At 43.9% G+C, this 26,838-nt stretch overlaps 1 protein-coding gene across 3 annotated transcripts in view; it reads right to left on the bottom strand.

Annotated features, from left to right (window-relative positions):
• The window catches only part of PI4K2B (phosphatidylinositol 4-kinase type 2 beta), a 39,852-nt gene extending 14,562 nt beyond the window's left edge, over window positions 1-25,290 (bottom strand). The window contains exons 1-2 of one of the 3 annotated variants that reach the window (XM_063457842.1): window positions 25,156-25,290; window positions 14,961-15,118 (exon numbers count right to left, since the gene is read on the bottom strand). In XM_063457842.1, the coding sequence (XP_063313912.1) occupies window positions 14,961-15,054 (94 nt within the window). In that variant the 5' untranslated portion in view covers window positions 15,055-15,118; window positions 25,156-25,290. Of the gene's footprint in view, window positions 1-9,560; window positions 9,957-14,960; window positions 15,119-25,155 lie in introns of those variants that run through there. The other 2 variants (XM_063457840.1, XM_063457841.1) reach the window with 2 other exon arrangements.
• Window positions 25,291-26,838: the final 1,548 nt, after the last annotated feature.

Here is a 26,838-nt window from a genome sequence, read left to right as displayed (position 1 = left end):
TACATTATTCAGGGGGCAGAGCAATAAACAAACATTACAAAGTATTTGCTCTGAGCTGCTTTGTATGCCTGGGAAATAAGGTCAGAGAAGAAACTATGCTCACAGCCTCATAAACTGCATAAAACAACTAGTGCAGGAAACCAAGAAAGTAAAAAGAAGAATGCCGGATACATCCAAGAGTCAAGTTGGTAGTCTTACAGCTGCAGCTTGTGTTTGCAAATATCTGCAATCAACCACACTCCGCAGAGTAACAGTGTCTTACTGCACCTTACACAACCATGCAGAGTTGTTACGGTGAATAATGCAAATTATATTTAGAGGACAAAGCATTGTTGCTCAGAAAAGGGGAAGAAAAAAATATATAAAAGTCAAAATGCACAAAAGCTGCATAATTGGTGCACTTAAACACCTCTTGTTTATAGCTCTATGGCCCAGAATGGGGTTGTAGTAAATCAATTATGCAGAGGAGAAATAACTTAGGGGAACACTATAGGGTCAAGAATTACAAACAAAGGAAATAGTTGGATTGGCTGAAATGGTCAATTCAGATAATCTCTGCCAAGGAGGCAGGACAGGAGTAGATCCAGACACCACCCTGACCAATCAGAGATTAATTGAATCAATGTATCTCGAGGGGGGGCGGGAGTTTAGCGTCTCCATACAGAATGTGGAGATGCTGAATGTCATGTTATGCAGCAGTGACCCAGGAAGCACCTCCGTTGGCCGTCTGAGTGACTGCCACTGGAGGTATCCCTAGGCAGTAATGCAAACAAAAGGCCGTAATGTAAACACTGCCTTTACTCTGAAAAGGCAGTGTTTACAGCAAACATTGCAGAACAAAATGTATAGTCTGGTGACTTTAGTGGCCCTTAACCCCTTAAGGACCAAACTTCTGAAATAAAAGGGAATCATGACATGTCACACATGTCATGTGTCCTTAAGGGGTTAAAGAAGTGCCCTTAACAATACAAAATCTAACTGTATCTCAGTTGTAGATTCACAGCTTTAATTCTGACTATCTACAAACAATGGGCACATGTCAGATACAACATACAAGTACAACATCCAGAATAAGGTAGGAGCACTAGTTTCCAGTCAACACCCATAGCCTTAGATACAACAAGTATTTTAAGTGTTAACAGTAAGGAGTTTTTAGAGACTTCAGGATAAAACACATATTACAAAATGAAGTGGAGTGCAATAATCTATAATTATTTCTCTCTTAGTTTACATATCTCTTAGAAATATTTTCCATGCGGCCGCCTTAGGGCGCGCAAAATTCCAGTGACCGGCAGGAGGGAAGTGCTCCCTCCTGCCTGGTCACCTCCTGGATCCCCGGAGCGGAGCGGCTGAACTGAATTAGGAGGAGGCGAGGGAGCTCTGATCTCTCTGACCGGCTCCCTCGCGCGCCTTTTGCTGATGCCGTGGGAGCCGGAATATGACGTCATATTCCGGCTCCCGCGGCATCAGAAAACAGCCTGCGAGGGAGCCGCCTCCTAATCCACTTCAGCCGCACGCCTCCCAGCAGCCCCACTGGACCACCAATGAGAGACCCACGCCAGCTCTCCAGGTAGGGAGGCTGGGTGGGACATTTAAATTTAATTTATTATTAATTACTGTGTGTGTGTATGTGCATGTGAGTGTGTATGTGAGTGTGTATGTGAGTATGTGTGCATGTCAGTGTGTGTGTAAGTGTGTCTATGAGTTTGTGTGTCTGTCGGTGTGTGCGAGTGTGTATGTCAGTGTGTGTGTGCGCATGTGAGTATGTGCGTCTGTCAGTGTGTGTATTTTTATGTATGTATGTATGTATGTATGTATGTATGTATGTATGTATGTATGTATGTATGTATGTGTATGCCTGTATGTCTTGTACGTATGTCTCTGTATGCATGTATGTAACTGGATGTATGTCTCTGAATGTCTGTATATATGTCTCTGTATGCATGTATGTAACTGGATGTATGTTTGTCTCTGTATGTACGTATGTAACTGTATGCCTTTATGTCTCTGTATGTACGTATGTGTGTGTCTGTGTGTCTCTGTATGCCTGTATGTCTTTGTATGCATGTATGCATGTATGTATGTATGTATATGACGGTATGCCTCTGTATGTATGTATGTATGTATGTATGTATGTATGTATGTATGTGTCTGTATGACGTTATGTCTCTGTATGCATGCCTGTATGTCTCTGTATGTATGTTTCTTTATGCCTGTATGTATGTGCCTGAATGTCTTTGGATGTATGTGTCTGTATGCCTGTCTATATGTATGTGTCTGTATGACGTTATGTCTCTGTATGCATGCATGTATCTGTATGTGTGTATGTCTTTGTATGCCTGTATGTATGTATGTATCTGCATGTATGTTTCTTTATGCCTGTATGTCTGTGCCTGAATGTCTTTGGATGTATGTGTCTGTATGCCTGTCTATATGTATGTGTCTTTATGACGTTATGTCTCTGTATGCATGCATCTGTATGTGTGTATGTCTTTGTATGCCTGTATGTATGTGTCTGCATGCCTGTATGTCTCTGTATGTATGTTTCTTTATGCCTGTATGTCTGTGCCTGAATGTCTTTGTATGTATGTTTCTGTATGCCTGTCTGTCTGTATGACGGTATGCCTCTGTATGCATGTATGTCTTTATATGCCTGCATGTCTCTGTATGCATGTATATCTCTGTATGATTATTGCTGTCTTTGTATGACAGTGTACCTGTATGACTTTGACTGTGTGACTGAAAATGATGCCTGTGTGCCTGTGGCTTGGGAGGAAAGACACACAGGTGAAGATGCATTTTTTTTTTTAATGAGGGTTGGGGGCGCCAAAATGCATCTTTGCCTGTGTAACTAAAAATCCTAGCACCGGCCCTGCCGGCAACACATCTGTCACAATTACAGCCAGCACCAAGGGGTTTTGTAATACAGTCATATCTGGGTTACACATCATCTGTTTTGGTTGCATGTGCGGATTTATTTTCATTAAAAAAGGTACACCAAACACCATAACCACTAAAGACTGTCATAGCGATTGTGGTTCAATAAGTCTTTGGGCACTATACCAACCCACCCTCAGTAGACTACAGAGAGTCTTCAGATTTTAAGAAGGCCATGATAGACTGGACTTTTGGGCCAGTTAGCTTTGTGATATTAGCCTTTAAAATTACCCAGGGTGGGAGACTTTGTCAAATCACTCAAAACCTGTCTGACGCAAACAGGGTGGGACAGCCCAAAGACTTGTTACAGCAGAACGTCTACAACGAGCTGTAAAGGATGTAGAGCCAAGACTGCACATGTAAATATTTCCTTTTCTAGATGAAAGCTTGCAGACGATTTTAAAGTGACATTTTAGCCACCATAACCAATACAGTGGGTGGTATGCGCCAGGAATCAAAGTGCGCAGTCTAATGATAAATTGACGAATAGTTTGAGCTGAAGTAGCAGGGGAGAGGCAACCAAGACTCGAGCACAAAAACAGATGTGTTTGGTGCTGGGACTACTGTGCAAACGAAAGTTTGAGGTTGGTGAGAAGCACTTGCCTTTATCCACCACTATACTATAACTCATCAACTTCAATCATTAATTCACTGCAGCAGATGCATCAGACACCAACACTGTACAATAAAACAAACATGTCCCAAATCAAAAAAAATCATTGTACACACCACCATTCTCCCCCCCATTATTATTCACGTGGGTATGTGCACATCTATGTTTACTTAGTCATTCAGGTCTTTCTAGAACTGCTTATCTACTATGTAAATATGTTCCCATTCACAGGGTTTACCATTCACTGCTGTAGACTGAAAGGTGTGACCTGTGGAATGTGCTATATATCAACATAAAAATGAAATATTCTCATAAGATGGCTGCAGGTGAGAAGCAGAAATGTTTCACGTTAAAATTACAGAAACAATATGCTTCTTTTTTTACAGTTATTATTAGTAGTATTTAAAGTGGCTCTGTTGCAAGCTCACTTTTCTCTTAGCATTTCCTCTTCGAGAACCGGTTCTTCATTTCTGATCTATTTCTCTTTAAAACATATTTTGTCAGCAAGAGCTCCCATGCCTGGGGGAAATAAACGGGGTATTGTGCCCAGCCAAACACACATACAGACCGCCGACCACCAAACCCACAACGGGGAGCGGCTGCAGCATCGAATAGTACATTCCACGAGCATCAGCACAGCCAATCTGCCATACCGAGGCTTGCGGCCTACGCAAGGCTGAGTCAGGAGGGACGTCCGCTCACCGGACGCAGAAGCAGGACACTCTGCTAATGGCGGGCAGCAGATACCGCACAAATCTGAATGAGGACACTGACGCCCAAAATGGCGGATGTACCTTACCCACGAGGCAAGAGGCAGCCGAACAAGACGGGTGCGCAACAATACCGCATGATACAACATCTCGACGAGATATTTACCCGTTTCTGGCGGCAACTAAAGGTACGAGCACAAGCAGCAGCTGGGGGAAAGATGAGCAAACAGAAGAGAACAAGCGAGGAGGTGTACAGGGCCCCATCAGGCACAACCACCCACCAAACACCCCAGCCGCAAGTACCTAGCCCACCAAGGCTGAGAGCAGGCAAGGCCTCACACCACAGACGCCCCATACAGAGGCAGAAACACAGACCAACCAGAAGACAGACGTCCACCCAGAACCGCAGACGCCCCTCAGGGAAGAAGGACTTACACCCACTCCAAAGACCCAGGGAGCAGCGATGCTAACCTTCAGGGAGGCCATGGACGAGAGACAAGCCAGGCGCAACCCACACCTTAAACTGCCATGGAAAAGCATTCAGGCGAACCCAAGAGCTTCCAGGGATGGTATGGCTCTGCCGAGCCGAGGCATTGGCTGACAGTGCCACATGTCCCCGAGCAATGTACCCATGTCCCCCTAAGGACTTGCTGCCATATTCCAGCCTGCCGGTACCAAGACAGACCATACTGTCACATAGTTAAATTTATCTTTGACCGATTCTCTGTTGCCTGCATTTATTTACTTGTATTCATTTATTTACTTTACTTATGTTTAATTACACTCCAGGCGCTCCAGGGATTAGACCCACCACTAGCCTGTTAATACACACATAGCCAGGTACTTAGACACAGCAAATACGACAAGCAAGTTTCGTTATCAGAAGCCCAGCAGGGTCTCCCCCTCTGGAAACATTTCTTGTTAAAAGCTCACATACCCTACGAACTTAAAGCGACACAGGGGTAAAACCCGCTACACCACTCATAGGCATAGTCCCCTTGACCTTACAGGGTATGTGCAACCAGTACCTAGGCCTCTACTCGAGCATGTAACCCTATATTACCAGGAGCACCTATAGCCTGAATAACCAACACTGTACCTACCAAGCTCCATGTCACTAGCTTGTTTAACATATAAAATTGTTCTTGCAACACATTTCTTCGTCAAGCATTATAATCCCAAAAATTGTGCAAGTTTTAACTGAATGCCATCTCAAATGTAAGCTATGTATTAAGATGTTTGTGTCAACTGCTGTTGTGGCATGACATAACTGTTTGTACACACCTGCACTGCAAAAATAAAGAATTAAAAAAAAAAAAAAAAAACATTTTGTCTTAGGTATTTTTCCTATGCTTGACAATTGTGACAATAAAGGGGGGATCTTACAGAAAGCTCCACCTCCTTTGTGAAGATTGACAAATGTAGGAAAAATACATAAGATAAAGTAGTCCCTACCTGGTCTTATGTTAAAAAAAAAAAAAAGCAGCAATTGGAGAAAAGCAAGCTTGAGGGAACAGATCCACTTTAATTTTGTATGTATTGTAAAGTAAAATCAACCACTAGGAGCTGGGACTGGAGGGGTTAATGGGTTTTAAGAAACCACAAAAATAACATTCCTGACATAAAAAGGGTCTAATTGTTTCCAATGTTAAAGGCAACATTTCAACCTTAAAGCTTGATACACTGCTTTTGTCAATAACATGCAGTCTTTTGGGCATTCTGTAATGTAAACTATAACTTATTTTTTAGTTTACATCACATGCAAGGCTGTACTGGCACACGTTGCAATATGTTGGAAATGACCACACCATGCCTTGTGCATGTGTACACATACCGCATCATGAAAGTTATGAACCTTCATTCCTTCCCAATACAGGCACTGTGGAATATGGTGGTACCTGCTCCAAGAAGCACAAAAGAGGTGTGCTTTAAATTTGAGGCAGATACTGGGCTAGCCATGCACTTAAAAGAAGCTGACTCTTTAGGTAACACCTCCAGCTCATTATTGTGAGGAATTTGTTACTGGCCAGTAGACTTGTGTTCTGTGACAAAGTTGGTACCTGCTAGGATATTTTTTTGCCCCTTTTCCCCCACCCCCGCCCCATTTAAAGGGCACTTGGCGGATTGTCATCTGGTGATGCAAAATTACTTACAACATCCAGATGACAAGAAATAACAAAGATTTCACAATGCTATATGCTGATAATTTCATAGCAAGCACCTACTTCATGATTTGATGGGCTAAACAGCTAGTTTGTCCAGCTATGGTTACTATTACAACCCCAATAAAACTAACAAAATTGTTCAGCACTAAAATAACTGTTTAGTAGATAAGCGAGTGCGCAGGATTTTCATTTTTACTGTACTTATTGGCCCCCAGCAGCACCCCATTTAAGTATGTTTAGGTGAGTGCAGCCAAACCCTTGTTTTCTCCTATATGTATATATTTAGGAGTCTAGCCAGCTCCTTGGTTTTGCACCCCTCCATGTTACAGTTGCCCCAACACCTCAGCTGGTGTAAATATCATGGTAAGAGTTGTCAGAGAGGTAGCACCTTTTTGAAGAACACTTTTTTACACCAGTGATAAACCTACAGTAGAACTACATTTTCTAATGACAGACATCAGAATAGATTCAGTTCATAACAGGTGGAGTGACAGCTACAAACCAGTAGTTAATACATAGAGACCATAAGCTACACATACAGGAGAATCCCTAGGCAATGCTAAATATAGTTATGAGCATACTCTATGCCAGGGGTAGGCAACCTTTTAGCAGCACTGTGCCGATATAGGAATGTGATGTCCCGTAGCGTGCCGGTCTTATTTTTTTTTTTTTATTGTGGTGTGTATGCTGCCGTATTCTGCTTATGTTATTTTTACTGTAATTGCTTTGTATCGTTGTATTTGTGCGTATATGCAGGGCCGTCTTTAATAGTAACTGGACCCTGGGCAAAGCATTTGCTTGGGGCCCCCTGGACCCTGTACCCCTTCCCCAGGCATGCAATCACGTCCTCCACCTCAACGCAGTGGCGGACCTAAAGTAGAGAGGTGCAAGAATTTTGGGGGGTCTCCCTGTTGCCTGGGTGATTAAAAAGGTAGATCCCCATCTGTCGTGCAACTCCAGAAATGCATTGACAGCTGGGGCTCTATCATTTACCCATGTTTGCAGGTCTGTATTTAGCACTAAGCAGTTTGTGTGTGTTTTAATGTAAACAGGTTTTTGTATGGAATATGTTTGTATGTGGTGCTGGCGTGATTGCAAGCATGTATTTGTGTAGTGTTGGTTTTTGAATGCAGGGGTGTATTTACATATAATTTTGGTGTGTAACACAGACATGTGTTTGTATGTAGTGTTATTATTTGAATGCAGGGGTGTATTTGTGTGTAGTGTTAGTGTGTGAATGCTGAGATGTATGCACATATACACACACACAGAGATATATACACACTGAAATGTGCCCACACACAGATACACACACACACACACAGACATACTGACACACACAGAGACATGCTGACATGCACAAAGATATACTGACACACACAAAGACATACTGACACATACTGACACACACACATGCGGACACACACACACAGATATACTGACACACAGACATACTGACACATACTGACACACAAACATACTGACACACACAGATGACACACACAGATGACACACACACACTGACAGACATACTGACACAGACATAAACTTTAAAACCCACCCTCCAGTTTCCTACCTTTCCTGCTGGTGGCTGAAGGTGTTGGGAGTTGGGGTCTAGCGCTCTTGGCCAGCCCCCCTCCAATCTGCCTACTCTTCTTTCCTGCGCGCTCCTCTCTTTGTGGGAGGAAGTGATGCGTGGCCGTCACTTCCTCCCAGCCTGCTGCCGAAAAGCAAAGGGCCTGCTTGCGCTGTTAAAGTGCCTCAGCGTGCAACCGGGCCCCTGCTGACAGAAGCCCACCGGGTGGTCCTTTGTGCATGAGCCACCCGGTGGGCCTCCTTAGTGTGCGGATTACCGGCCAGAGGGTTAGAAATAGTTGAGGCCAGCAGAGCTCACGGAGCAGCTGGCCAGTTTGCCCCGCGTTAAAGACGGCCCTGCGTATATGAGCTATTATATTGTATATGTTCATGAGTAGTTTATGGTATTGTGCATGATACATATAAATGTGGGCTGTGTATGGGGGCTGCTTGTGGAATTGTGTGAGTGGGGATGGATATGTCACAGTGTGTGTTTGGTAGTGTGTGGGGGCTGTTTGGGGTATTGCATGTGGGATTGTGTGCATGTATGTGGATTGTTAGTGGTGTTTCGTTTGTGCGGATTGTGTGTATGTTTGTGTGTGGGCTGTACGTATTATTTGTATGAGGGGAGGGTTATTCTGCATTTCTGTGTATATCTAGCAGTGTGGGTGGCTTCCAGTGGAGACTAGGCCGGCCAGGTACATGTCAAGGACAGGAGCTGCAACAGCAACTGCGAGCTGCTCTACTACAGTGTGGATTCCCATTCACAAGTGCTGGGAGGAGGTGATCTGAGGTCACTTCCTCTATGTGCTGCAATGCATAAACTGAGGATTGACCTTCACCACCTTTTCGGATTAGCAGATATCTGAAGTTTTACTGGGACTCCTGATAGGCCAGAGCCTGTTTGGCTCTGGCAGCCTTGAGTGCCGTGCAAAGACACCTCGAGTGCCGTGCACGGCACTAGTGCCGTAGGTTGCCTACCCCTGCTCTATGCTATACAGATCCCTAGGAACAACAAATACTAACAAGGCTGAGCATGCTGGGAGTTACACCATGCTACACAGAACCCTGTAAAAGTCAGATCTGAACATGGCTGGCTGAGCATGCTGAGAGTTACACCTTGATACACAGATCCCTGTAAAAGGCAGGTCTGACCATGGCTTAGCATGCTGAGAGTTACACCATGCTACACAGAGCCCTGTAAAATGTAGGTCTGACCATGGCTGGCTGAGCATGCTGGGAGTTACACTACGATACATGGATTCCTGTAAAAGGCTGGTCTGACCATGGCTGGCTGAGCATGCTGGGAGTTACACTACGATACATGGCTTCCTGTAAAAGGCTGGTCTGACCATGGCTGGCTGAGCATGCTAGGAGTTACACTACGATACATAGATTCCTGTAAAAGGCTGGTCTGACCATGGCTGGCTGAGCATGCTGGGAGTCCACACAGGACACTCAGATACCGGACAGGCCGTTATTGCAAACACTACCGGGGCAGTGCGTGCAGGAGGCGGTGGCAGTGAGCTGAGCGTGCTGTGAGTGGGAGTCCAGGGTTACCCGTACAGGTGAGGCTGTCCCGCTCGGATGACGAGCTCAGTCTCGGTCTCCCTGTCCGGGCTGCCTTGGGGGAAGTGACCGAGCTCCTCTTCAGCAGCGGCTCCTCCTCCCCGGCCTCGTCCTCCTCCCGGTCCGAGAAAAAGCGGACTGCCCCGCCGGGGAGCACCTTGTCCTGCGGAGCCATCACGGAGAGCGGGGCGGAGGCCCCTTCCAGCTCGGCAGCAGGCTCCAGGAAAACCAGGAGCGGCGGCGGGCTGGGCTCCGACTTATCCTCCGCCATGTCCAATGGGAGTGGGAGTTCGCTCAATCAGTGCATACCGGAACCATGGCAGCCAGCCGCCATCAGAGCGGAGTCAGCTGCCCGCTGCACACCGACACCAACGCTCTCTTCCCATTGGCTGCTCAGTATACGCAGGCAGACTGCTATTGGTCCGTGCCTGACAAACGTCACCAGTACCAGCTCGCTCGCTCCAACGCGCAAGCGCGAGCCCTAATAGTTTACTTTACCTGGCAATAATATGGCGGCCATTTTGCTGAAGCCCATGGCTTAGATCAGAAAGCAATACATAGTGGACTCCGTGCAAATGGCGGCCTTTCACAAACTTTTTGTTTTGTTTAGGCAAGCACAGTGCTGACCTCTGGTGTTGGGAAAACCATCCTACTTGGACATAGACCTGCATTCAGGTATATGTTAAAGTAGACACTGTGAGCCACCAAAGGTATCTGAAATGCAGGAAGTTTGTGAATTTCTCACTCACTCATACCTGCAAAGTGTCCCCTATGTAGGAGGCACAGTCCCTATTTTTAACCCAATTTCGCTCTGTCCCACTTTTCTGTCACTCTTTTGTAGGAGCTCCATATTGTTATTGTTTCCGAGAGTATAACAGAGCTCCACGGCTATAATACCCACCGTAATCCGTCTTTAAACTATAATAAGTGTGTTTAGAAATCAGTCTGTATGAATAAGATACATTGTTCTTGTTTGAAAATTACATTTCAGGGGGCGGAGCCTGCTAGCACACGGCACCAGACGCCATTTTTCATCTCTCCCGAACCTACAACTTAATCCAGGCAAAATCCACGAAACGGGCACCCATCCAGCCCTACAACCCACATAATCAGAACCAGCAAGGCAAGAGGCACCGGCAGATGCCTTTTTTGCAGCCCCACAAACTCCCCAAGCGGAAACGCAAAACCGGGGCCTACACCTCGCCAGTGATCCGGGACCTGGAGGAATTTCTGTTCCGGCCGCGAGCAGAGAGGGTAGGACCTCCACCACCCCCCTCACCCACTGAAACGCCGGCGCTCATACCTGCAATGGGACGCAGATCCCAAAAACCAGCGCCTGATGGAGGGGATATCGGCGCGCTGCTGCAACGCCCGGCGCCGCCGCGCCCCGCTCCCATGCCCGCGGGCGGAGAACAGGAGCCAGCTCACGCTTCCCACCAGGAGCGGAGGGGACAGGAGACCCCCCAGGCTACACGGCCAGCGCAGGTACAGCAGCCTGACTCCCCTGAAGATGCAGCACCAGCCACTAAGGGAGACCTCAAACTCCTGCTTGCTGACATCCACAAGCTTTTAGCAGCTGACACTGCCCTCCTCAAGACAGAGGTACAACTGGTTACGGATAGGGTAACTACTACAGAGCAACAGGTTCTAACTATACAGCATCACCAAAAACTTATGGCACTTAAAATGGCGACCATAGAAGACAGACAAAGGAGAATGCACATCAAAATCAGGGGAATTCCAAATGCAATCACTGCAGAAGAACTGCCTCATTACGTAAGGCGTCTTCTAGCCAGCATACTCCCCCACGCAGCTGCAAAGAAAATCTTCATAGACGGCATCTACCGGCTCCCGACCTACACTCATCTGAAAACACCGGCAGCACGAGACGTCATCTTAAGGTGCGTCACAGTTCAGGACAAGCTTCATATTATGGCAGCGCTTAAAGACCGAACGCCACTGCCCTTCGAAGGCACAGAGCTAACCTTCTATCAGGACTTATCTAGGGCCACACTACTGTGGCACAAATCATACGGTCCAACAGCAACACAGCTACGTGCCGCAGGCATAGCCTACAAGTGGGGAGCAGGAGGGTCTATGGAAGTCACCCGCGCAGGGACAACACACGTCCTCTCATCGCCTGAGGAAGCCTCCAAATTTTTGAAAACCCTCGGCTTGCAGCACCAGACCCCGACACACCAAGGAGAACGCATGGAACGCATGACCGCCTCTCCTGATACCCCGGGAACAAGTGAAGTGGGGGCACTGGGCACATGAACACTAACCGGTTGATAAAACACAAGATTTAATTAAGATGGACTAATATTTCCCTCCATCCCCGTCCCAATGGAGGAAAAGCCTCCAATATTACGCTACTACCACTGTCTCATGTTTTATTATATTTATTATGTTTTATTATGTTTATTATGCCTTTTATTTTAAGTTGCTATATCGTTACCTGTAGGACTCCGCTGACGCTACTTGAGTCATACTACCACTAAGACTGGTTGCCTTAAAAACACCCAACTGGACACATAGTCCACACAAGCATAAACCCCCTTGTTTGAAAACCTACGCACAACAAAATAAAGAATTTAAAAAAAAGAAAATTACATTTTAGTTGCATTAATTGTTATTAGTAAGTTACACAAAATTTCTCAGAACAGGGCATGCCCGCACCCCTAAAATGAAGGCGTCCTTCTTTGTCCGTTTGAAAAACTGTCACCTCAACACTATTTTTTTTTATATAATATTCATTTCAAGAAGTTCTCAATAGAAATAGATTCTCTGTTAAATGTAGTATATCTAGAATAATGAGAAATATTGTTACCTACCTTTAGTATATATAACATGATCCTTCAGCCATATACCGTATGGGACAAACTCCCCTTTTCAAGGGAGTTTGCCATGAGTTTTTGGAGGGGCCTGTTTGCCAGCAGACTATGGGCCCTGTAACTTATTGGGTTTTAAGGCACTTGTGACAGAACCCTCTGTCCATGGATTGCATCTTTCTCCTTCATTGCTTGGATTTTGTATTCTACCTTGTGTATTCGTTGAGTGGTTCGGTGAATTAAGCTTCTATTACAACCAGGATAATGCTATTCAAGTAGCCAAACAAAATGCAGAATGACTAACCACCCTGTATGTGGAGTGTGCTGCTTGTTAACCTCCCATAAGCTGTGGTAAACCGCAGCTTAACTGACGAACGGCTGGGTGGTCGTCATTCATATGAACGAACACGTGGCGGAGGCCATCTTGTTTAGTCGAACGCAGTCAGCTGTGTTTTACCGTCAAACGCCTGCAACCAAAATCGGACACTCAAAGGCACGAGCACCGCTGGGACTTCCACCTCCCAGTGCGTTCGGCTAAATCCCCACGAACAGAGCGCTATTCAGTAAAAACAATCTACCGAACTAGATACATCCAATAAAGTTATACACGAACGGATCCGTTCGTGCAATTTAAAAACATTATTTGACTGAGAAGATAGACCGTCCGCACAGCCTAATTCTCTGGAACTCTTTTGGGCATGAAATCAAGCGTGCGGTTGGTCAAATGTGACTTTCACAGACTTTGTGTACCCCTGCTCTGCTCTGATCTGGGTGATTTTTGGATATGTTGTTCTTCCAGATCAGAGATATCCAGGGATATGTTGGGAGTTTTGGGGTGTTTCTGTACTTTGGGTAAAAATGTGTGCTTTCTGCCTGTGAGTAATTGAGTTAGTCCATTATCTACCTTATTTATATCACAGGCAGAGGGGAGGGATTGCTGACTGGATGTGGGAGTGTTACATTGCTAATTATTGTTCCCATTGGTTTATGTTCCTTGTGTCCCTGTTTTCCATCAGGTCCAGGGTGTGTGCCCCTGGCCTGAAAAACTGTATATATTCCAGGCTGTGGCAATAAACCTTCAGTTCTACTTCACCCTCAATCTAGAGTCCTGTCTCTTATTGGGGAAACTGCTACAAGGGATTGCTATGCTCTTCATACTCCCTTGAATAATCACTAGCTCTTGTAAGAGCTCTTCCTGTTTCGCTCTCTTGAGGAAGAGAGGTTCACCCACTGGAACCTGGAGCCTTGTCTTAGGTCCAGGGTGGGTAGGAGACGGCGAGACCCCAACCAAGCTGCGGCGGTTCGTGGGGACTGCAGTACTTATGGTATCTGGAGAAGTGCTTGGAGCCCTCGGTAAGCACTAGGAGCATCCGTCAATAGAGGTACCCAGTCGGGGAGCCAGGCGATCCGTTACACCGTACATACACAATTAGAGGGATCACTACACCAAGTTGTGGCTGGGTGTGTGCTAACAGAGTCTCCTTGCTATGGCCTCCAACATCATGAAAATAGAATAAAAAAAAGACACCAGTCTCTCTGACCTTGCCTGCTCCACTCCCTGCACAGAAGCATGAAAAACCATAGAGACTGTCTGTTTTCAAACACTGTCTGACCCAAGGTGCATGTATATGGCTGAAGGATCCTGTCATATACTAAAGGTAGGGATGAGTTATTCATATTTTTTTTTACATTTACTTAATTTAACGAAAAAAATCGAATTCCTTTCAAAAATTGATAAATGGGTTATATTAAACAGTATTTTAATAATATACACAGAGCACAGAGATATGACATAATATATTATATGTCATGTGTGCTCCACTACCATTTAGGCACAAGGAAGCAGTATGAAACACCGGAGAGTGCTGGGGACACATATCAGTTCATCTAGGTTAATTTATGTTATTCCCAACACACAAGTTACCCAACCAATCCATAGGTAATTGAAGGAACACTATATTGCCAGACACTATAGTGTTAAAAAAACAATTTTACCAGGCTTCCTACAACTTAAAAAGAATGAAAACTTACCTTATTTCCTGCACCGCGCGGGACTGCCATGGCTGGCTCCACCCCTGCTCTGCCTCCATGGCTGAAATAATCAAAATTGACGATCTCAGCCAATCCAATGCTCTGCCATAGAAAAGTATTGAGGGACTAATGCACACACGCAGCAAAACGCGGTGGTGCACCAATCATCATCTCCTCATAGAGATGCATTGAATCAAGGCATCTCTATGGTGAGTCTGAATGACTCTGTAGTTGTTCTGATGACTATAGTGTCCCTTCAAATGCTTTCCCAGACCATATATCTCACTGTTTTGATTGTAATGATGAGACTGCAAGTGCACTCTTGCAGCCCTCATACAATTCCTATGAAAAATATACATACTTCCATGCTTAACACATTGCTTGTTCACATGCGCTTCATCAGACACATCGAGAACCCAACCCATCAAACACATTCATCTCCAATCCCCATACAGTCAATTCCACCACATAAGACATATAGAAATCACCATTAATTATACAGCATACACTTATGTAACCCTTTACTTACCCAGGTTCGGTGAAGGTGGCGCAGGCTGGATAGTTGCACATGCAGCTTTGCAGGAATGATCCAAGTCTCCGCTGGAGCAGGGAGTCTCTGACATCTTGATTAAATTAATGTACAGTGTCTCCACTCAGTGATTTTATACTTCTCGGGGAAACCACACGCTGGAACAATAAATAGACAGCCAACATATACTCAAATGTGAATAAAATGCAATACAATAAAATAACAATATCCTCAATAACCTTCTAATGCACCATTAATAAGAGTGAAAAAAAAAATAGTTATAAAATTAACATAATAAATAAGAAAATTGACATCTCCTCCCCCCACTTTGCAGGACACAATTTTTCCAACTGAACTGCAAAACTGTACGTTTTGTTCAGTTTTCTTGTTGATGGTTAAGGTTGGGTCCCTCGTGAGCTGAATTCCCCTGTATAATGATCTGTACAAGTCCTGGTCCCATGACCTCTATTCATCCACTACACAATCACTGCTCACAGAGCAGGGTAGATGATACTGACACACTGGATGCAGGATCCTAAATAAAAACACAGAAACACTGTAATCCATCCAAACATACAGTCCAGAGGGCATCAAATTAGGTCACATTTCAAAGGGTACCGGTCACGGTATCTACAACCTATGCTCTTTTAAAGAGCATAACTTGTCATCTATACATTGAGTTAATAAATGTATAGAAAGGAGGAAAAAAATATTTAAAAATAGATCTTTCTTCCACCCGTCGGTCAATTCTTCAACATAGACTGTATGCTGAAGAATTGACTGACAAGGGAGAGCTGATAAGAACTCCAACAGGAGGCTCTTCTGCTCTCCACACATAGCAACCATGCCCCCCCACCCGACTGCCCTTCATCATGCCGTGCTATTCCTTGTGCTCTCCAATTTAATCTCAATCCTGGCCCTACAGCCGCCATTAGTTTTTTTTTTTTTTTTACACCTAATAAAATCTATGGATGTCACTACAGAGGGGATTAGTCCTTGCCCGCAACATGTGCTCCCCTTCCAGCTCGGAAGGCAAGTTGTTGGGTGTAAGCAGGAGCAACAATTACACTGTTCTCCCGTGCACCCGGTATACAGGCACATACTGAACCACATTAACAGGGCAGCGCAGTGGCGCAGCATCCACGAGCTTCCGTTCCCCTGCCCTGTGCGACATGACAAGAAGCAAAAGGAATGAAAGCATGGCAGCAGGTGCCACGTTGATTGAAATGGCCTGCTTTCAAGGAACGAGAGAGGGATATTTGCTGTGTGTGTTTATATGTATTTATCAGTTTATGTGTGTGTGTATTTAGCAGTCTGTCCGTGTATATTTATCAGTATGTGTGTGTGTGTATTTAGCAGTCTGTCCGTGTATATTTATCAGTATGTGTGTGTGTGTATTTAGCAGTCTGTGTGTGTGTGTGTGTAAATAGCAATCTGTGCATGTATATTTATCAATCTGTGTGTGTGTGTATTTAGCAGTTTGTGCATGTATATTTATCAATCTCTGTGTGTGTGTATTTAGCAGTCTGTGAGTGTATATTTATCAATGTGTGTGTGTGTGTGTGTGTATTTAGCAGGCTGTGCGTGTATATTTAGCAACCTGTGTGTGTATGTGTATTTAGCTGCGTGTATGTATTTAGTAGTGTGTGTGTTTGGCAGTGTGTGCATTGGTGCATGTATCAGGCAGTTTGTGTGTCTGTGTATGTATTAGGTAGTGTGTATGTATCAGGCAATTTGTGTGTTTGTGTATGTATTAGGTAGTGTGTATGTATCAGGCAGTTTCTGTGTCTGTGTATGTATTAGGTAGTGTGTATGTATCCGGCAGTTTCTGTGTCTGTGTATGTATTAGGTAGTGTGTATGTATCCGGCAGTTTGTGTGTCTGTGTATGTATTAGGTAGTGTGTATGTATCAGGCAGTTTGTGTGTCTGTGTATTTATTATTATTATCGCCAACAGATTCCATAGCGCTTCACAATATTATGAGAGGGGGATTTAACTATAAATAGAAATGACAAGAAAACGTACAGGAACGATAGGTTGAAGAGGACCCTGCTATAGGAGGTGGGGTGTAAAACACTAAAGGGCAGGAAATAGCAGTCAAATAAGGTGGGAGTGAAGCAGAACTGGAGGAGAGAGTAGAGTGCTGCCCTTTAGGAGAGAGCAAGAGATAGGTATGTGAGGTAGAGGTTAGTCTTAGAGGCCATAAGCTTTCCTAAAGAGATGGGTTTAAAGGCACTTCTTAAATGATTGGAGACTAGGGGAGAGTCTGATGGCGGTAGGCAGGCTATTCCAGGGAGGCGCCCGCAAGAAGTCCTGCAAGAGTGAGTTGGCCATACGGGTGCGGACAACGGACAGGAGAAGGTCACGGGCAGAGCGGAGAGACCGAAAAGGGGCATACCTATGGATCTGTGAGAAAATATAAGAGGGGCTAGAGTTGTTCAGTGCTTTATAGGTGTGAATTAGTACCTTGAATTGCCTCCTATAGGATACAGGAAGCCAATGTAAGGCCTGACAGAGGGGTGAGGTATGAGAGAACCGACTACAGAGAAAAATCAGTCTGGCGGCAGCATTCATTAACGACTGAAGCGTAGCAATACGGCTTTTGGGAAAACCAATCTGGAGAGGGTTACAATAATCCATGCGGGAAATTACTAGAGCACGGACAAGCTCCTTGGTAGCATCTTGCCTAAGAAAGGGGCGGGTGCGGGCTGTTTTTAAGATTGAATCTACAGGATTTGGCAACATACTGGATGTGAGGCTCAAAGGTGAGGCCAGAATCAAGTATGATGCCAAGACAGCGAGCTTGCAAGGATGGACTTATGTGGATACCACTAACTTGAAGGGAGAGTGAAAGAGGAGGATCGGTATTAGGAGGAGGAAAGACAAGAAGCTCAGTTTTAGAGAGATTGAGTTTCAGAAAGCGGGAGGACATCCAGTCAGAGATGGAAGAAAGGCATGCAGTAACACGTTGCAGGACGGCAGGAGAGAGGTCCAGGAAGGAGAGATATATCTGGGTGTCATCAGCATACAGGTGTTATTGGAATCCAAAAGAGGTAATAAGTATATGTGTTAGGTAGTGTGTACGTATCAGGCAGTTTGTGTGTCTGTGTATGTATTAGGTAGTGTGTATGTATCAGGCAGTTTGTGTGTCTGTGTATTAGGTAGTGTGTATGTATCAGGCAGTTTGTGTGTCTGTGTATGTATTGGATACTGTGTATGTGTCAGGCAGTTTGTGTGTCTTTGTATTAGATCGAGTATATGTATCGGGCAGTTTGTGTGTCTGTGTATGTATTAGGTAGTGTGTATATATCAGGAAGTTTGTGTGTCTGTGTATGTATTAGTGTGTATGTATCAGGCAGTTTGCGTGTCTGTAGGTAGTGTGTATATATCAGGCAGTTTGTGTGTCAGTGTATGTATTAGTGTGTATGTATCAGGCAGTTTGCGTGTCTGTAGGTAGTGTGTATATATCAGGCAGTTTGTGTGTCTGTGTATGTATTAGTGTGTATGTATCAGGCAGTTTGCGTGTCTGTAGGTAGTGTGTATATATCAGGCAGTTTGTGTGTCTGTGTATGTATTAGGTAGTGTGTATATATCAGGCAGTTTGTGTGTCTCTGTATGTATTAGGTAGTGTGTATGTATCGGGCAGTTTGTGTGTATGTAGGTAGTGTGTATGTATCAGGCGGTTTGTGTGTCTGTATGTATTAGGTAATGGGTATGTATAAGGCAGTTTGTGTGTCTGTGTATATATTAGGTAGTGTGTATGTATCAGGCAGTTTGGGGTCTGTAGGTAGTGTGTATGTATCAAGCAGTTTGTGTGTCTGTGTATGTTTTAGATAGTGTGTATGTATCAGGCAGTTTGTGTGTCTGTGTATGTATTAGGTAGTGTGTATGTATCAGGCAGTTTGTGTGTCTGTGTATGTATTAGGTAGTGTGTATATATCAGACAGTTTGTGTGTCTGTGTATGTATTAGGTAGTGTTCATGTATCAGGCAGTGTGTGTGTCTGTAGGTAGTGTGTATATATCAGGCAGTTTGTGTGTCTGTGTATGTATTAGGTAGTGTGTATATATCAGACAGTTTGTGTGTCTGTGTATGTATTAGGTAGTGTTCATGTATCAGGCAGTTTGTGTGTCTGTAGGTAGTGTGTATGTATCAGGCAGTTTGTGTGTCTGTGTATGTATCAGGTAGTGTGTATGTATCAGGCAGTTTGTGTGTCTGTGTATTTATTAGGTAGTGTGTATATATAAGGCAGTTTGTGTATCTGTGTATGTATTAGGTAGTGTGTATGTATCAGACAGTTTGTGTGTCTGTGTATGTATTAGGTAGTGTGTATGTATCAGGCAGTATGTGTGTCTGTGAATGTATTAGGTAATGTGTATGTATGAGGCAGTTTGTGTGTCTGTGTATGTATTAGGTAGTGTGTATATATAAGGCAGTTTGTGTATCTGTGTATGTATTAGGTAGTGTGTATGTATCAGACAGTTTGTGTGTCTGTGTATGTATTAGATAGTGTGTATATATAAGGCAGTTTGTGTATCTGTGTATGTATTAGGTAGTGTGTATGTATCAGACAGTTTGTGTGTCTGTGTATGTATTAGGTAGTGTGTATGTATCAGGCAGTTTGTGTGTCTGTGTATGTATCAGGTAGTGTGTATGTATCAGGCAGTTTGTGTGTCTGTGTATTTATTAGGTAGTGTGTATATATAAGGCAGTTTGTGTATCTGTGTATGTATTAGGTAGTGTGTATGTATCAGACAGTTTGTGTGTCTGTGTATGTATTAGGTAGTGTGTATGTATCAGGCAGTATGTGTGTCTGTGAATGTATTAGGTAATGTGTATGTATGAGGCAGTTTGTGTGTCTGTGTATGTATTAGGTAGTGTGTATATATAAGGCAGTTTGTGTATCTGTGTATGTATTAGGTAGTGTGTATGTATCAGACAGTTTGTGTGTCTGTGTATGTATTAGATAGTGTGTATATATAAGGCAGTTTGTGTATCTGTGTATGTATTAGGTAGTGTGTATGTATCAGACAGTTTGTGTGTCTGTGTATGTATTAGGTAGTGTGTATGTATCAGGCAGTATGTGTGTCTGTGAATGTATTAGGTAGTGTGTATGTATCAGGCAGTATGTGTGTCTGTGTATGTATTAGGTAGTGTGTATGTATCTGGCAGTTTGTGTGTCTGTGTATGTATTAGGTAGTGTGTATGTATTAGGCAGTATGTGTGTCTGTGTATGTATTAGGTAATGTGTATGTATCAGGCAGTTTGTGTGTCTGTGTATGTATTAGGTAGTGTGTATGTATCAGGCAGTTTGTGTGTCTGTGTATTTATTATTATTATCGCCAACAGATTCCATAGCGCTTCACAATATTATGAGAGGGGGATTTAACTATAAATAGAAATGACAAGAAAACGTACAGGAACGATAGGTTGAAGAGGACCCTGCTATAGGAGGTGGGGTGTAAAACACTAAAGGGCAGGAAATAGCAGTCAAATAAGGTGGGAGTGAAGCAGAACTGGAGGAGAGAGTAGAGTGCTGCCCTTTAGGAGAGAGCAAGAGATAGGTATGTGAGGTAGAGGTTAGACTTAGAGGCCATAAGCTTTCCTAAAGAGATGGGTTTAAAGGCACTTCTTAAATGATTGGAGACTAGGGGAGAGTCTGATGGCGGTAGGCAGGCTATTCCAGGGAGGCGCCCGCAAGAAGTCCTGCAAGAGTGAATTGGCCATACGGGTGCGGACAACGGACAGGAGAAGGTCACGGGCAGAGCGGAGAGACCGAAAAGGGGCATACCTATGGATCTGTGAGAAAATATAAGAGGGGCTAGAGTTGTTCAGTGCTTTATAGGTGTGAATTAGTACCTTGAATTGCCTCCTATAGGATACAGGAAGCCAATGTAAGGCCTGACAGAGGGGTGAGGTATGAGAGAACCGACTACAGAGAAAAATCAGTCTGGCGGCAGCATTCATTAACGACTGAAGCGTAGCAATACGGCTTTTGGGAAAACCAATCAGGAGAGGGTTACAATAATCCATGCGGGAAATTACTAGAGCACGGACAAGCTCCTTGGTAGCATCTTGCCTAAGAAAGGGGCGGGTGCGGGCTGTTTTTAAGATTGAATCTACAGGATTTGGCAACATACTGGATGTGAGGCTCAAAGGTGAGGCCAGAATCAAGTATGACGCCAAGACAGCGAGCTTGCAAGGATGGACTTATGTGGATACCACTAACTTGAAGGGAGAGTGAAAGAGGAGGATCGGTATTAGGAGGAGGAAAGACAAGAAGCTCAGTTTTAGAGAGATTGAGTTTCAGAAAGCGGGAGGACATCCAGTCAGAGATGGAAGAAAGGCATGCAGTAACACATTGCAGGACGGCAGGAGAGAGGTCCAGGAAGGAGAGATATATCTGGGTGTCATCAGCATACAGATGTTATTGGAATCCAAAAGAGGTAATAAGTATATGTGTTAGGTAGTGTGTACGTATCAGGCAGTTTGTGTGTCTGTGTATGTATGAGGTAGTGTGTATGTATCAGGCAGTTTGTGTGTCTGTGTATTAGGTAGTGTGTATGTATCAGGCAGTTTGTGTGTCTGTGTATGTATTGGATACTGTGTATGTGTCAGGCAGTTTGTGTGTCTTTGTATTAGATCGAGTATATGTATCGGGCAGTTTGTGTGTCTGTGTATGTATTAGGTAGTGTGTATATATCAGGAAGTTAGTGTGTCTGTGTATGTATTAGTGTGTATGTATCAGGCAGTTTGCGTGTCTGTAGGTAGTGTGTATATATCAGGCAGTTTGTGTGTCTGTGTATGTATTAGTGTGTATGTATCAGGCAGTTTGCGTGTCTGTAGGTAGTGTGTATATATCAGGCAGTTTGTGTGTCTGTGTATGTATTAGTGTGTATGTATCAGGCAGTTTGCGTGTCTGTAGGTAGTGTGTATATATCAGGCAGTTTGTGTGTCTGTGTATGTATTAGGTAGTGTGTATATATCAGGCAGTTTGTGTGTCTGTGTATGTATTAGGTAGTGTGTATGTATCGGGCAGTTTGTGTGTATGTAGGTAGTGTGTATGTATCAGGCGGTTTGTGTGTCTGTATGTATTAGGTAATGGGTATGTATAAGGCAGTTTGTGTGTCTGTGTATATATTAGGTAGTGTGTATGTATCAGGCAGTTTGGGGTCTGTAGGTAGTGTGTATGTATCAGGCAGTTTGTGTGTCTGTGTATGTTTTAGATAGTGTGTATGTATCAGGCAGTTTGTGTGTCTGTGTATGTATTAGGTAGTGTGTATATATCAGACAGTTTGTGTGTCTGTGTATGTATTAGGTAGTGTTCATGTATCAGGCAGTGTGTGTGTCTGTAGGTAGTGTGTATATATCAGGCAGTTTGTGTGTCTGTGTATGTATTAGGTAGTGTGTATATATCAGACAGTTTGTGTGTCTGTGTATGTATTAGGTAGTGTTCATGTATCAGGCAGTTTGTGTGTCTGTAGGTAGTGTGTATGTATCAGGCAGTTTGTGTGTCTGTGTATGTATCAGGAAGTGTGTATGTATCAGGCAGTTTGTGTGTCTGTGTATTTATTAGGTAGTGTGTATATATAAGGCAGTTTGTGTATCTGTGTATGTATTAGGTAGTGTGTATGTATCAGACAGTTTGTGTGTCTGTGTATATATTAGGTAGTGTGTATGTATCAGGCAGTATGTGTGTCTGTGAATGTATTAGGTAATGTGTATGTATGAGGCAGTTTGTGTGTCTGTGTATGTATTAGGTAGTGTGTATATATAAGGCAGTTTGTGTATCTGTGTATGTATTAGGTAGTGTGTATGTATCAGACAGTTTGTGTGTCTGTGTATGTATTAGATAGTGTGTATATATAAGGCAGTTTGTGTATCTGTGTATGTATTAGGTAGTGTGTATGTATCAGACAGTTTGTGTGTCTGTGTATGTATTCGGTAGTGTGTATGTATCAGGCAGTATGTGTGTCTGTGAATGTATTAGGTAGTGTGTATGTATCAGGCAGTATGTGTGTCTGTGTATGTATTAGGTAGTGTGTATGTATCTGGCAGTTTGTGTGTCTGTGTATGTATTAGGTAGTGTGTATGTATTAGGCAGTATGTGTGTCTGTGTATGTATTAGGTAATGTGTATGTATCAGGCAGTTTGTGTGTCTGTGTATGTATTAGGTAGTGTGTATATATAAGGCAGTTTGTGTGTCTGTGTATGTATCAGGCAGTTTGGTGTCTGTAGGTAGTGTGTATGTATCAGGCAGTTTGTGTATCTGTGTATGTATTAGGTAGTGTGTATGTATCAGACAGTTTGTGTGTCTGTGTATGTATTAGGTAGTGTTTATGTATCAGGCAGTTTGTGTGTCTAGTAGATATTGGTGCGGTGTAAGTGACAAGGACCTACACCTATAAGTGGAGCGCTCAAACACAGATAAATCTTACCAAAACGTAGTCTCATTCAATGGTAAAATATGGGGTACATGTCAAACTAAAATACAGAAAATACAATATAGTGTAGATGGTACTGAAAAATGGCTTCACAGTGATTATAATGATATCGTGCTGAATATTACACTCACATTTCAAGGAGCCTGTATGTAGAAAACACTGGCTCCGTATAAAGGCTTGTGTGCTGTTATGGTAGCACCACCCTCCTACTTCGGCTTGAATAATTTCTCGGGAACACGAAAAAGAAGGGAAGAAAGCAGACCAATGTGTAGACTTATGGTGATAAATGACACAGATATGTGTTCAATAAATGGGGTGCTCACCTGGTCCTGAGCCTACGAATCCCGGCTCTAGGTGTGTAGGTTTTATGCCAATTTGAATGGGGATGGCACTTCCCCTGTGAGGATTCCTTGGAGGCTCCAAAAAGGACTTGGATGAGGTTTTGAATAAAAATGGTGAATGTATTAGTTTAAAATAAACATAAAAACAAAGATGATAAAAGTCCTCAAATAAAAGTCCTTTAAAAATGGCCAATACGCGTTCCACTCTCAAATAGAGCTTCTTCAGTCAGCGAGTCTGTCTGAGTATGTATCAGTTCAGTTTGTGTGTCTGTCTGAGTATGTATCAGGCAGTTTGTGTGTCTGTGTATGTATTAGGTTGTTTGTATGTATCAGGCAGTATGTGTGTCTGTGAATGTATTAGGTAGTGTGTATGTATCAGGCAGTATGTGTGTCTGTGTATGTATTAGATAGTGTGTATGTATCAGGCAGTTTGTGTGCCTGTGCATGTATTAGGTTGTTTGTATGTATCAGGCAGTATGTGTGTCTGTGAATGTATTAGGTAGTGTGTATGTATCAGGCAGTATGTGTGTCTGTGAATGTATTAGGCAGTGTGTATGTATCAGGCAGTATGTGTGTCTGTGTATGTATTAGGCAGTGTGTATGTATCAGGCAGTATGTGTGTCTGTGTATGTATTAGGTAGTGTGTATGTATCAGGCAGTTTGTGTATCTGTGTATGTATTAGATAGTGTGTATGTATCAGACTGTTTATGTGTGTGTATTCAGAGGCAAAGAAAAGAGGCGATAGAGGGAGACAAATGTGTACTAGCAGCACTTTTTGGCAAGTGTCTGCTCTGCAAATATGCTGCGTAGCTGGCGCCGAGGGATCTCTCTGCACAGCTTCGTCACATACCATTTATTAATGCCAGGAGGTGGGATGTGATCTCATCCCAGAATCAGCATGGAGATGCACGAGGCTGTGCATTTAGTGCACAACAAAATCCCAGTTGTTATAGTGCATAACAAATCATCTGAACTTGACACAATTGGGTTTTACCGGTGCAACGGCTACAAACTTTCACAAAAGGGAAATCCAAGCAGCGGATGAAGCTACACTGATGAAGATTCTCCTGCCATCATTCAAATTTCTCTTTTGGAAACATTTGTTGGTGTTGCAACAGCAGATATTTCCTCCGTTGTTTGCAACTAAAGCAAACACAGTGCTCTTTGATTAGCTCCCATGTTTTTGCTCTGATTTGTAAACTAAAGATATGGCACTTACCTTCTCTGAATACATATGTGTGCACATTTAATATATTTGCTTAGTTGTTTTAGTTGTATAATTTTGTGGTGGTAATTAGCAGTGCCTCCGTCCCACCCAGTTTTGACTGTGGTATTTTATGTGCCCCCTTTATATATTATTCCGAAAGTCGCTACTGCTTAAATGATGATAGTTCTTCAACAGCAGCTTACCAAAGCACAAATGTAGCTGCTTCTTGCGGTGGTACTTAGCTGGGGTTTCGCAGACTGTCAGGTCCTGAATGCAGCACTTGTCTCCAGCACAGTCATGCACCCAGCTCTCACGGGTTCCTGGGCAGCACTGACCTTTGCTATCTCACACAGGAACGTCTAATAAATGAAAGTATTAGCCTGATTGGCTCTCACATCCATGTGATGCAGGGTTGAAGCAAAAGATAGAGTTCATTTAACCCTGCAACAGAATGACATACATTTATATACTGTATATAATCAATACAGAAGGAGAGGACTCAAAGTGACTGGACTCTTCTCAAATGTATTCAGATGATTTTATTTCAACAGCATAGCACAGATTTTAACGTAAGGTGAAATCAACATTTCAGTCCCATAATGGGACTTTTTTTTATTTTTTTATAAAATTCTTTATTTTTATTGTGCATAGTGTTACATACATGCTTGTTCCGCCCCAAAAGCAGGTAACAAGCCAGAGAGTTTACAAAGCATACAGACATTTTTAGGACATTGGTATAACGTGCACATTTTTTTGAAGGTTAGTAAACAGGCATCAACTATTGTAAGAGTAATTTGTGTTATCGTTGGTTCATAGCTTGGTAGTTAAATCATGTTATGTCAAACTGCAGAAACATTCTAAAGGCGCACAATCTGTTAACTGTGAGTTATGCTGAGTATCATGCTTATAATGGGAAACAACCTGACCTTTCCTGAATAGCTATACTACAATGCTGGGTTACACTTAGAGTACAAAGAGTTAAAGGTATGAGCTAAGCAATGCGTTATACATCTGTTACCTAGCGCTCTTAGCTTAAATGTGAGAGGTCTAATCAAAGCAAAATCAAATAATAATAATCAAGTGTATCTACTAGCAGGTAGGCGCAACACAAGGTATGGTATGTTGGTCACAGTTCAGCAGGGGCACATGTGGCCAGGTAGGTATCTGGGCTGTAGGTCGTCGTCAGCAGTAATAATGTCCCTGAGGGTGCCAGGCATGTAAGCAGGGGCCTTGCACTACAAGCCGTTTAAACTCATCCCCCTCAGCCTATGCCCACCGGGTGTACAGACCTGTCCATCTTGAGGGTGACCTGCCCGGGGGCGTCGTTGGTCTGAGTGTGGAGCTTCGTGTGAGCTTGGTCATGAGGCTTCCATGGTGCCCCTAGAGGTAAGTTCTGTCGCGGGTGTGAGGCATGGGAGTGTGGATGACCCCTCTTGAGCTGTGGCACCGATCGCTCCCGGTTTCCAGCTGGGTCCAGTCTTCGAGAGAAGTGTGGCTGGGGAGACTCCCGCTTTTGCTGTGAGGCTGGGTTGGGCTTTGGCACTCGGAGAGGTGTTCCTGAGTGTCGTGGGGTCGGGCTCCGGTTAGCCGGGGGCTTCTCTGGGCTTGAGGGCGTCGGGCTGGCTTCCGCGTGGTGCAGGCCTTGCGCCTGTATGGCAGTGCCGCAGCTGTCTTTGCCGTCGGTTGTTCGGGTTTCGCATGAGTGGGTAGCCGGTGTGCCCGGAGTTTCGGGCGAAGCCAGAATGCTTGCCAGAATTTTTCAAAGGATGCCTCGATGGGCTCAATCCCCCGATCACTCCTTGGGTTTGTATGTGCTCGTGAGGGGAGCTTGACATCCGCCATCTTTGGAGGCCATGCGGTTCCAGGGTTTTTGCTCCAACTTGTTG

This window comes from Pelobates fuscus, chromosome 6 (genome assembly GCF_036172605.1).
Source record: "Pelobates fuscus isolate aPelFus1 chromosome 6, aPelFus1.pri, whole genome shotgun sequence".
NCBI lineage: Eukaryota > Metazoa > Chordata > Amphibia > Anura > Pelobatidae > Pelobates > Pelobates fuscus.
The sequence above is the reverse complement of the archived record's forward strand: the minus strand, read 5'-3'. Positions and strand labels throughout refer to the sequence as shown.